At 42.1% G+C, this 13,741-nt stretch overlaps 1 protein-coding gene across 3 annotated transcripts in view; it reads left to right on the top strand.

The window, feature by feature from the left end:
- The first annotated feature begins 521 nt into the window (after positions 1–521).
- LOC137420816 (alkaline ceramidase 1-like) overlaps positions 522–13,741 on the top strand; it is a 48,520-nt gene continuing 35,300 nt past the window's right edge. Inside the window, exons 1-3 of one of the 3 annotated variants that reach the window (XM_078772268.1) lie at positions 522–715; positions 858–951; positions 12,111–12,225. In XM_078772268.1, coding sequence (XP_078628394.1) covers positions 859–951; positions 12,111–12,225 — 208 coding nt within the window. In that variant the 5' untranslated portion in view covers positions 522–715; position 858. Of the gene's footprint in view, positions 952–12,110; positions 12,226–13,741 lie in introns of all 3 variants that reach the window. The other 2 variants (XM_068106219.2, XM_068106221.2) reach the window with 2 other exon arrangements.

The following is a 13,741-nucleotide window of genomic DNA, read 5'->3' as shown; positions in this document are numbered from 1 at the left end:
CAACACGTTTTTGGCAGACGGACGGACGGACGGACAGACACCAACGTGATTTCGAGGGTTTTCTAAATAAAACTCAAAATGGGGATACAGAGCATTTACTTCTGAAATTAGCAGCCGATTTCGTCCAGTCGAAGCTGAGACCGTATTTTCAGTCACCATGTTAAAGCTGCATACAGAGAAACGATCCCTTATAAAGGGAGGCGCGCTTTGTACCTTCTTTTGATAGCATTTTGCTCATACCTGCATAATTTAATTTTTGTTGTCTTTAATTTTCCTGGCATGATAACAGGGGCCAAGGACATCGGAGAAGGTTGCAGTATTTCACCGAAATGACATGGATGTTTTTATTTTCATTCCAGATGGTTTCTAGTCATTTAGAATTTCCTTGGTGCCAGTTTCACAAATTGTGCTTCATTTGATGTCAGTCTGAGTAAACCCCAAAAACCAGCAGAGCAGTGAATGATTCCACTACACCTGCGATTTATAGTGGTTCAACCTTGCTACTTGTCTTATCACCTGATAGATAACTCGTACAGTGCGACAGGTGGTGACGCTGTTTATCGATGCCTCCTCATACTTTGTTCGCCGCTCATGCTTCCCCACAACCAGCGCATGCCTGGGTGTGGAAGCTCTTCTAAAAGCCTCTGGCTTACCTCGACCAATCGAGCATTGAATGTCAGTATCTGGAACAGGAAAATCAGGTGTAGAGAAACAGGTATTCCCGGATAGGTTGTGACAATTCAGCTTTATGTGGCATTTGGGAAAATCAATTCCCATCGAGTGGAGCTCGAGGAACCTGAAGGAGCTTTTTGGGGCCGAGAAGGTCTTTCACCAAGAAACATCTGCTCTCGTTTCAGGATGCCCAGCATCGTCGCATACGAGAGCTCGTCCATCGACTGGTGTGAAGAGAACTTCAAATACTCTCCTGTGATTGCAGAATATTATAACACGGTGAGCTCTTTCATCAGAGATACTTTTTACTGTCGTTGTACTTTACATTTTCAACATTCGCATGAGTAATATACATATATATATATATATATATATATATATATATATATATATATATATATATATATATATATATATATATATATACATATATACAGTATATATATATATATGTATGTATGCATATATATATATATATAATATAGACATATATATATAGAGACGTATATATTATATATATACAGTATATATATATATATGTGTATATATATATATATATATATATATATATATATATATATATATATATGTTTATATATATATCTATATATATATGTTTATATATATATATCTATATATATGTTTATATATATATCTATATATATATACTGTGTATATATATATACTGTATATATATGTATGTATATGTATGTATATATATATATATATATATATATATATATATATATATATATATATATATATATATATATATATATATATATATATAGATATTATATATACTGTATATATATATATACCCTACAAAAAAAGAAACGCAAAAGTAGTAAAATCGTAAATATCTGACAAGAGTGTTGCCGATATCCATACAAAATTAATACCAAAAATGAATTGGTCATTTCTGCATGGATTGGGATTGATTTGTGTGGAAAGAATGAGGTACTGCAGAAATTTGGCGAAAAGATGGAACAATCGCAAAAACACAACCACGTGAGAGCCTGGTGCCGAAACACACCAACATGACATGCATGTGCAACATCACTTGTTGGGCTATAAAAACGTTGGGTTTTCATTTGCATGCCATCACAATCTTACAGCAAGTGAACAGCCAAAACATGCCACGACTCACGGATGAGATTATTCGGCCACACGTCCTGCCCATTATGCAACAAGCGAACGTCATTTTCCAACAAGACAACGCCCGACCTCACACGGCAAGACTGACAAAAGCCTTTTTGAGGAATCACAACATCCAGGTCCTGCCATGGCCCTCCAGGTCTCCAGATTTAAACCGAATCGAACATTTATGGGATGCACTGGATCAACGACTGCGAGCACGTCAGCAACAACCACAGAACCCCGCCAGTTGGCACAAGCACTGCAGGCAGAGTGGGTGAACATTCACCAGGCCACAATTCGGGATCTGATTGCTGCCATGGGACGACAATGCCAGTCAGTTTTGGACTCTAATGGTAGCCGTACAAGATATTGAGCACAGATGACCTTCACCTTGAAAATCTACTGTTCCATGTGTGCCATATGGAACCTGGGTCAATGAGAATGATGTGTGCCAATTTTGAACAATCGATTACCATCTGTTGATTATTTATATGATATATAAAATATACATCTAAAATTACTTTTGCGTTTCTTTTTTTGCAGGGTATATATATATATATATATATATATATATATATATATATATATATATATATATATGTCAGAATTTTGAACGAGGTACATTTGGGCCTCCCAGGGGTCAAATTTTTTTTTTTGGAATAGCTAAAAATCACCTTCATATCCTTAAAGCCCTAAGCCTGGGCTATCAAACGCAGCCAAACTGACACCAATCGGCCCAGAGGTTCCGTTTTTATTCATGGTCAAAGTTTCCCTTCCTTGTTAGCATAACGTAAGAGACCAAAATAAGATATATGAATTCCTTCCTCTTCTTCCCGAAGATGCTGTTTCGGCTAGTTTTGCGTACTTAACGCACCAGGAGCGTCCCGATCTTTTGAAATGGCATTGAATTCAAGCTAATGTGATGGTCTGATGGTATATTTCACTTCGATATGCACTTACCTGGCTTACAGGGAGCATGACCGGTGCGTAACGTAAGAGACCGTTATGGTTTCTAAATTCACACTCAAGCTTGTTGTGTCTCAGAGAAACAAAGGAGGTCAATGATTTTTACAGAGTTAATACATACGTATAAGTGCTGTTTGTTGCGCCCTAAAGAAGAACTATGGAACACCCTGATATGTGTAAAACAGGGCTTATATAAATATCTCTTACGTTACGGTTCATCTGCTTCATCCTATATGAGGAGGAGCTGTGACTCAGGAACTGACATGAGTAACACAAAAACACATTCAGTAGAGTAGTTATATAGATCTACTTTTATTCCAGCTGTGAAAAGTATCTGAAGAAGGCTTTTATAATGAATGCATGGCTTTGAAGGGTAACGAAATACTAAAAAAATGCCCTTTTTCACCATTTTTTGAGGTTCAGAGGCTTATAACATGTAGATAATTGATAAAAAGTATATAAAACTATACATTTTCTGAAAGCCGTGATTGTTTTCTACAAGATGACACCTAAATGTACTAATTCGGAACATTTGGGACAAAGTTATATAGGTTTAAAGCAATCAATGTGTGTTTTTTGGGATTTGTTCCTCGTTCAAAATTCTGACACACATATATATATATATATATATATATATATATATATATATATATATATATATATATATATATATATATATATATATATATATACATATATATATATATATATATATATATATATATATATATATATATATATATATATATATATATATATATATATATATATATGTACAGACTTAGCATTTAATATGGAATTTTTTTTTTGTGGGGGTGAACTTACTTTTCAAGATGTCTTAGAACCAATAGTTCATTGGAATTATGTTGAAATTATTCTAGATTTTGTTAATGTGACCTTTAAAAGAAACAAAAACCACATTTGACATTTCGAAACAAATAAATTGATCCTTGAAAGTGATGTAAACTGATATCGAACTCAATTCATGGACAGGACTGTGTTAAACTCCTGTACGTTTTCCAGAAGTATCTCTTTATTTTGCACATTAGCCAAATTTTTTTTCAACAAAAACAAAAGTTAAATTACGACTGGGATTACGGACAGTAAAATTACAGTTCAGTACTTCTTGTAACCCCCACGAGCATTCAGGAGAGCACGTACACGTTGAGGCATGCTGTTCACGAGATTTGCCAAGGTTTGGACAGGAATCGCTTGCCATGCAGTGACAATAGCCTGCTGCAATTCACGCACAGAGGTCGGCTACTGGTCCAAGTGGTCGATTTGACGCGTTAATTCTGCCCACAGGTTCTCTATCGGATTCATATCCGGGGACATGGCAGGCCACTCCATATGCTCTACACCACGGTCAGCAAGAAAGTGTTGGATCATGCGAGCACGATGAGGCCGTGCATTGTCATCTTGGAAGACAAAGTTTCCTCGAAAGGCTGCACGAGCAAATGGTAGCAATGTTTCTTCCAGAATGGCCCTGTACTTGAACTGGTTCAGGTTTCCATTCAGAACAACCAGGTCAGTTTTGCCCCCTGCATGAAAAGCAGCCCAAACGGTCACCCCACCACCTCCAGCTTGGACTCTTGACACTATAAAATCTTTGTTGTAGGCTTCATGCACTTGTCTGCGCACTCGGACGCGGCCATCTTGACGATAGACCAGAAATCTTGATTCGTCACTGAAGATCACGTGATTCCAGTGTCCTGGCTGCCATTGACGGTGCTCTCTGGCCCACTGCAATCGGCGCTGGCGGTGTTGTCTGGTCAGGCATGGCTTTCTCAGGGGACGCCTGGCACGATAGCCTGCTTGAACCAGTCGTTGGTTGACTAGCCTTCTGGATACAGGCACATTTGTCAGTTGCTGCCACTCAGCCCTAAGCCGATTAGCTGACTTGGTACGGCCATTGCGGACTAACCGGTGCAGCTGGCGATCATCCCTCCTTGTGGTTCTGCGGGGACGTCCTGGCCTCGGTATTGGAGTAGGGACACCCCTCTGAGCATTTCGTTTCAGGATCTTTGACACCTGACCTTGAGTGATGCCATACTGCCGAGCAATAGCACACTGTGTCATGCTGTAATTTCATAAAGCCACCACTCCATGACAAACAGCATTGTCGAGTTGACGGACCATCTCCAGAGGAAGCGGCAATAACTTTTGGAGACGTGCAGCAGTTGGTTTCCACTAATACAGAACCAACAACCCTTATATAACCGATTGTGAAGCCAATCGTCAAATGTACCTGTCCGTACATTTTGCCACGCCACCTGTGATATAATCCTGTTGTTGACTTCTTGCTGCGACAGACAATCAGTGACATGGTTCTTTTAACAAAGAAATCACCAAATTGTAAAATAAACTCACCAGATTGATATCCTGTGTTAAGAAATTAAACCCGTCAAGAAAAAAAAAATATTCCATATTAAATGGCAAGTCTGTATATATATATATATATATATATATATATATATATATATATATATATATATATATATATATATATATATATATATATATATATATATATATATATATATATATATATATATATATATATATATATATATATATATATATATATATATATTAAAAATGTCGCGCGAATACCCTCCGGTTAATACCAGGGCTCGCGGATTGCTCAAACGGCTTTAATGGAGGCGACGATCAAACACAGATTCGGCTATAAAAGCACGGGTGAAAGAATGAAGGAGAAGAGGCGGCAAGCGCTTACCTATCGTGAACCGACGGCAGCTCCAATCCTGCAGGGGATTAACTCAAACGAACACAAGATTTGAAGGGAAAAGAAAATAATACAAGTGTTTATTTGAAATAAAGGTCGGGACAGGGAAACGCGATGATGAATAAAGGTCCTAAATCGGGATCCCGCACACCTCACTTCAGAAACGAACAAAGGAATGAATTAATAAAATAAATGTCTCGTCGTGTATTGTGAAATGTGGTGCGGGCTTATCTGTCTGTAGTCTGTGTGTCCATCTTCCAACGCGGCTCCCTCAGTCCGCCTCGCTCGCTCTGCCAGGCCCCGAGCGACCCGCCCCGCTCACAGCACCGAGCCTCGCTCCCACCACCAAAACTCTCTCCCAGCACCGTGAAGGGCCGAGCACCGCTCCAAGCTTCGAAGATGACGAACCAACAACCACCAGTGCAGAGGCAAAAAGAACGAGCAAGAGCTTCAAGCACAGAGAGAGAGATCTCCAATACGAAGGGGTCCAGCGCGAAGAGAGACAAAATGTCGTCCAGCGAGCCCTTTTGTCACCTCGCGTGTGACGTCAACCCTTGCTCTGCCCCAACCAGCGCCTCGTCTCTCGACCTCTCAAAGGTTCTGCTGCGCTGGTGCCCTGTCATTGGCCGAGTGCTTCCCGTCCTGTGGTGTTTCTCGCCCCTCCCCCTGGCCAATCAACAGTCCTCCTGGGCGTGGCTCCCAGCCTTGCTCGAGGCTCGTTGCTAGCCCAGCTGGTGGTGTGGCTGGCTGCGGCCCATGCGGCGGTGCCCCGATCTGGCCTCCTGCCTGTTTCCCAAGGTCATTGAAAGGGAAGGGAATTTAATTACTGTTACGCACTGAGGACCTATCTAAGTGTTTATATGAGAATGCTTTGCCATAATGGACACAGGTTTGGCGACAGAGGGGACGACGAACAAAGGAATCTTATCCATAATCCCTGTACAACTTAGCACGCCCCGCTCCCTCGTGGTGGGGACAGCAATACAGCTTATACCGACATCCGGACGATCCATATAACTTATTACAAGGTAGATTCCCTATCGCGACAGACGAAGCATGATACCTATTCAGATCTACCTGGCTCTATATATCACTCTACCCCCCTGACATAACAATATACAGACTTGGCATTTAATATGGATTTTTTTTTTTTCTTGACTTGGGTTTACTTTCTTAACTCAGTATATCAATCTGGTGAGTTTCTTTTACACTTTGGTGATTTATTTGTTAAAAGAACCATGTCACTGATTGTCTGTCGCAGCAAGAAGTCAACAACAGGATTATATCACAGGTGGCGTGGCAAAATGTACGGACAGGTGCATTTGACGATTGGCTTCACAGTCGGGTATACAAGGGTTGTTCGGTTCTGTATTAGTGGAAAACAACTGCTGCACGTCTCCAAAAGTTATTGCCGCTTCCTTTGGAGATGGTCCGTCAACTCGACAATGCTGTTTGTCATGGAGTGGTGGCTTTACGAAATTACGGCATGAAGGAGCGTGCTATTGCTTGGCAGTATGTCATCACTCAAGGTCAGGTGTCAAAGATCCTGAAACGAAATGCTCAGAGGGGTGTCCCTACTCCAATACCGAGGCCAGGACGTCCCCGCAGAACCACAAGGAGGGATGATCACCAGCTGCACCGGTTAGCCCGAAATGGCCGTACCAAGTCAGCTAATCGGCTTAGGGCTGAGTGGCAGCAACTGACAAATGTGCCTGTATCCAGAAAGCTAGTCAACCAACGACTGGTTCAAACAGGCTATCGTGCCAGGTGTCCCCTGAGAAAGCCACGCCTGACCAGACAACACCACCAGCGCCGATTGCAGTGGGCCAGAGAGCACCGTCAATGGCAGCCAAGACACTGGAATCACGTGATCTTCAGTGACGAGTCTAGATTTCTGGTCTATCGTCAAGATGGCCGCGTCCGAGTGCGCAGACAAGTGCATGAAGCCTACAACAAAGATTGTATAGTGCCAAGAGTCCAAGCTGGAGGTGGTGGGGTGACCGTTTGGGCTGCTTTTCATGCAGGGGGCTAAACTGACCTGGTTGTTCTGAATGGAAACCTGAACCAGTTCAAGTACAGGGCCATTCTGGAAGAAACATTGCTTCCATTTGTCGTGCAGCCTTTCGAGGAAACTTTGTCTTCCAAGATGACAATGCACGGCGTCATTGTGCTCGCATGATCCAACACTTTCTTGCTGACCGTGGTGTAGAGCATATGGAGTGGCCTGCGATGTCCCCGGATATGAATCCGATAGAGAACTTGTGGGCAGAATTAACGCGTCAAATCGACCACTTGGACCAGCAGCCGACCTCTGTGCATGAATTGCAGCAGGCTATTGTCACTGCATGGCAAGCAATTCCTGTCCAAACCTTGGCAAATCTCGTGAACAGCATGCCTCAACGTGTACGTGCTCTCCTGAATGCTCGTGGGGTTACACGAAGTACTGAACTGTAATTTTACTGTCTGTAATCCCAGTCGTAATTTAACTTTTGTTTTTGTTAAAAAAACATTTGGCTAATGTGCAAAATAAAGAGTTACTTCTGGAAAACGTACACAACTTTAACACAGTACTGTCCATGAATTGAGTTCGATATCAGTTTACATCACTTTCAAGGATCAATTTATTTGTTTTGAAATGTCAAATGTGGTTTTTGTTTCTTTTAAAGGTCACATTAACAAAATCTAGAATAATTTCAACATAATTCCAATGAACTTTTGGTTCTAAGACATCTTGAAAAGTAAGTTCACCCCCACAAAAAAATATATTCCATATTAAATGCCAAGTCTGTATATACAGTCACTTGAAAAAGTAAGTACACCCCATGTAAAGTTTTGACTTTTTCAACATATTTCAGCATACAGCTATTTGATCTTCATTTCAACAATATTGATAGATAAAGGTGATATAATATAACAAACATGATGAAACATTTACATTTTGTACTCCATTGTATAATTTAAATAAACATAAATGCAAATTTCGCATGTGGAAAAAGTAAGTACAACCTTGGCTCTAATAGGTGGTATTGCCCCCTTTGGCAGAAACAACCACAAGTAGGCATTTGTTATAACTGTCTACCAGTCTCTGACATCGACTGGGAGAAATTTTTGCCCACTCCTCCATGCAGAATTATTTCAGCTGTGCGATGTTTGAGGGGTTTCTTGCATGCACAGCTCGTTTCAAATCCCCCCACAACATCTCGATGGGATTTCGATCCGGGCTTTGACTTGGCCACTCCAGAACCCTCCATTTCTTTCTTTTCAGCCATTCATTGGTGGATTTCCTGGTATGTTTAGGGTCATTGTCATGTTGCAAGGTCCACCTTCGGTTGAGCTTCACCTCTCCGACAGATGGCCTCACATTATCCTCAAGCACCCTCTGGTACAATGAATAATTCATAGTGGATTCTATGATGGTGAGCTGCCCAGGCCCTGATGCAGCAAACCTGCCCCAAAGCATAATATTTCCACCACCATGCTTTACAGTTGGTATCACGTTCTTGGGGTCAAATGCTGTCTTTGGTTTTCGCCAAACATGTCTTCTAGTACTGTGGCCAAATAGCTCTACCTTTGACTCATTCGTCCAGAGCACAGAAGTGCTGGTCTTTGCCAAGGTGTTCATTGGCAAACTTTAGTCTTGCCCTGATGTTCTTTCTGGACAGCAAAGGTTTCCTCCTGGCACACCTCCCATGTAGATCAAATTTGTGCAGCCTCTTTCTAATGGTGGATACGTGCACTTTGACATCAACAGTGGCAAGAGCTACCTGTAGGTCCCGTGATGACGTTCTGGGGTTCTTAGAGACTTCTTTCAGCATCTTACGATCTGCTCTCGGGCTGAACTTGCTGGGGCGGCCTGGCCTGAACAAGTTGGCAGTTGTTTGGAATCTTCTCCACTTGTAGATGATCTTTTGGACAGTCGAATGATTGATTTCAAATTGTTTGGAGATCTTTTAAAATCCCTTCCCAGACTCGTAGGCATCTATAACCTTCTTTCTGAAGGCCTCAGAGAGCTCTTTTGATCTAGGCATGGTGACGTCGCACACTTCAACAACAAAGAGCAAACCAAACTAAATGTCTGAGGTTTAAATAAGACAGGTTCCTCCAAGATCCTCTCTAACGATGTTCTAATCATTTGCACCTGAGCTGGTGCACCTGATTCTAATTTTAGGTATTTGAAGTAGTGATAAATGTAGGGGTGTACTTACTTTTTCCACATGTGAAATTTGCATTTATGTGAATTTAAATTACTAGGGCATGCCCGTACTATATATATATCTAAAATTATATCCCCCCCCTCTATTTACATGAAATGGTTTGGTCCAAAGCGAACGGCTTGCGAGTACGGTGACAATCCCCCCCCTCTATTTACATGAAATGGTTTGATCCAAAGCGAACGGCTTGCGAGTACGGTGACAATCCCCCCCCCCCCCCTCTATTTACATGAAATGGTTTGGTCCAAAGCGAACGGCTTGCGAGTACGGTGACAATCCCCCCCCCTCTATTTACATGAAATGGTTTGGTCCAAAGCGAACGGCTTGTGGAGTTTGGTAAAGAAATCGCCATAGCTCGGTAACTACTTGTCCGATTAATATGAAACCTTGAAAAGGCACATCCTCAGGTCCCCAGCAATATACCTGGCAAGTTTCAAGTATATCGGACCCGTGGTTGTCGAGAAACAGCGGTCACAGACAAACATACAAACATACAAACATACAAACATACAAACATACACACAGAGATTACTGGAATTATAGATAGATACAATGCACTACAAAATGTAAATGTTTCATGATATTTGTTATATTATCTCACCATTATCTATCAATATTGTTGAAATGAAGATCAAATATGATGGAATCTCCCGCGATGAAGCTAACTCCAAGGGCCTCTCACTCACTCACCGCAGGCTTTCCGTCTTCTACCGACTCCTCTCTGGCCTTGCCACCCCCAGCTCTCTCTGGGCTCTGTCCCGCAAATATTCCTACAGGTCGCACAAGATCTGCCTGCAACCCTCTTATGGGTAAACTGCCAAAATCAAGACTCTCTGCTCACCTTCACTCCTTCATTCCTCTTTTTTCCCGCCTCTGGAACAAACTCCCTCACTCTTTTCAATCCCACTCCACCCTCCAGGTCTTTAAAACAGCTGTTCACCACCATCTCTTATCTTTCCACATCCAAAACCTTGATATTTTCTACCCCTGCTAATTTCACCCCAATTCCACTTTTTTGAAATACCAACTTCTCTCCTGGAAGTCCTTGGTGTCCTTGTGTTCTATACTTCTCCCACCCCCCCCCCCCTTCCCACACCTCCTCCCCTCAAGCCCTCTCCCTCCCACACATCTCCCTGCTCTCAAATTTTGTGTGCTCTCAAGTGTTTGTGTGCTTCCCCTTCTCTCCCCATCTTGTCTTCCGCTCCCTCTTTTTATATATTTTGTTTGTCTGGTTGATTTGTTTGTGAAGTAAATGTTAGCTCTTTCACGAGCCTCGATTCAGTATACATTAAAAAAAAAAAAGAAAAAAAAAGCTGTATGTTGAAATATGTTGGAAAGGTCAAAACTTTACATGGGGTGTAATTACCTCTAATCATTCACTCACTCATTCACTCACCCATCTTTCACTTACTGATTCGCCCCCCTCCCACATCTTTCACTTACTTATTCGCCCCCCTCCCCATCTTTCACTTACTGATTCGCCCCCCTCCCCATCTTTCACTTACTTATTCGCCCCCCTCCCCATCTTTCACTTACTGATTCGCCCCCCTCCCCATCTTTCACTTACTGCTTCGCCCCTCCTCCCTCCTCCCCTCCCCATCTTTCACTTACTGATTCGCCCCCCCTCCCTCCTCCCCATCTTTCACTTACTGATTCGCCCCCCCTCCCCTCCCCATCTTTCACTTACTGATTCGCCCCCTCCCCATCTTTCACTTACTGATTCCCTCCCCCTCCCCATCTTTCACTTCCTGATTCGCCCCCTCCCCATCTTTCACTTACTGATTCGCCCCTCCTCCCTCCTCCCCATCTTTCACTTACTGATTCGCCCCCCTCCTCCCTCCTCCCTCCTCCCCCGCCTCCCTCCTCCCCATCTTTCACTTACTGATTCGCCCCCCTCCTTTCTCCTCCCCCCCCGCCTCCCTCCTCCCCATCTTTCACTTACTGATTCGCCCCCTCCCCCCTCCCCCCGCCTCACCCCCCTCCCCCCCTCCTCCCTCCCCCCGCCTCACCCCCTCCCCCCTCCTCCTCCTCCTCCTCCCCCCCCCTGTCTCCTCCTCCCCGTCCCCCTCCCCCTCCTCCTCCCCCGCCCCCTCCTCCCCCTCCCGCAATTGATTGATGCCTGTGCTAACGATGGATCCATTGATAGCGCAGCGCGATCGGTCGATAGCGCAAATCCATCGATGGCGCATAACACATATACTTTGTACCAGGTAAAAATCCGATTTTCTTCACAAATCGTAACTTTACGTGTTGTCAATTTGTTTTATTGAAAATGACACCAAAACGAACGTTCTTGACACACACCACACGTGTTTGTGCGTTTTGATTTAAAAACTTTAGATAAACAATTGCTCCATGACCCTTCACCCCTACAGGTGAGCAATGTGGTGTTTTTCCTGCTTCCCCCGCTCATGGTGTACCTTTCGCGCTCTTTCGCCTCCAATTCCTCGTGGCACATCCACCTCTTGTGGCTCTCCATGACGGTCGTGGGTGAGTGTGATTAAAGACGTCATCGATATCGGGTTAATCGAATAAAACGGATTAAACAATATCAAATGAATAAACAATGGCTACAGGCGCAGGTGGGTGTTTTGGACTAGAGGTGCATTTTGGATTTCCTGGGAAGGCAAAGATGTCCTTGTGGGAGGATGGAAAGGGGCAAGATGGAGTGGTAGGGAATGAGGAGCAACACCCACCTGTACCTGATAGGTAGAGGATGGGTAACTGTTTGAAGACAAGATCACTGAGAGCGATTATTAAGAAATTCCTGGATCTTTTTGTGATCCACAACATAGTGGACGAGACAACTTACATTCACAAAAAACTCATGATCATAATGATGTATCACACACGTGTCACAAGACAAACAATTTGATTAGCGCGTCCCCTGCGCAGCGGACACGGGGTTTTGCCATCACTTCTGTCCGTCTGTCCGAGCCGTAACTTTTTCGACCATTTGAGTTTTGTCATCAAATTTTCAACAAAGCTTTATTATGAGAATATGGAGAAGACAAATTAATAATTTGGTTAAAAGGTCAAAGGGCAGCGTCACATAAAATCGTCAATTTTCATCCGAATGATCTGCCATTTTAAGAATTTTGCATATTGGGTCACTGAATTGGTTCACAAATCAAAAGCTATAAGCTGATTGTTTTTTGTTTTTTTTTAGATCAAAAGGTCAAAGGTCAAGGTTGCGTAAAGTCATCCATTTTCATCCGATTGATCTGACATTTTAAGAATTTTGCATATTGGGTCAATGAATTGGTTCACAAATCAAAAGCTATAAGCTGACTTCTTCTTTTAGATCAAAAGGTCAAAGGTCAAGGTTGTGTAAAATCGTCAATTTTCATCCGATTCACCTGAAATCTTTAGAATTAGCATATTGGGTCAATGAATTGGTTCACAAATCAAAAGCTATAAGCTGATTGTTTTTTTTTTTTTTTAGATCAAAAGGTCAAAGGTCAAGGTTGTGTAAAGTCATCAATTTTCATCCGATTGATCTGACATTTTAAGAATTTTGCATATTGGGTCAATGAATTGGTTCACAAATCAAAAGCTATAAGCTGACTTGTTCTTTTAGATCAAAAGGTCAAAGGTCAAGGTTGCGTAAAATCGTCAATTTGCATCCGATTCACCTGAAATCTTTAGAATTAGCATATTGAGTCAATGAATTGGTTCACAAATCAAAAGCTATAAGCTGACTTGTTCTTTTAGATCAAGAGGTCAAGGTCAAGGTTGCGTAAAATCATAAATTTTCATCCGATTACCCTGAAATCTGTAGAATTAGCATATTGGGTCAATCAATTGGCTCACACATCAAAAGCTATAAGCTGACTTGTTCTTTTAGATCAAAAGGTCAAGGTCAAGGTTGCGTAAAATCATCAATTTTCATCTGATTGATTTGACATTTTAAGAATTTGCATATTGGGGCAATGAATTGGTTCACAAATCAAAACCTATAAGCTGACTTGGTTTTTTTTACATCAAAAGGTCAAAGGTCAAGGTT

The sequence above is a fragment of the Myxine glutinosa genome, chromosome 2 (assembly GCF_964187855.1).
Source record: "Myxine glutinosa chromosome 2, kmMyxGlut1.1, whole genome shotgun sequence".
Taxonomy (NCBI): domain Eukaryota; kingdom Metazoa; phylum Chordata; class Myxini; order Myxiniformes; family Myxinidae; genus Myxine; species Myxine glutinosa.
The sequence above is the reverse complement of the archived record's forward strand: the minus strand, read 5'-3'. Positions and strand labels throughout refer to the sequence as shown.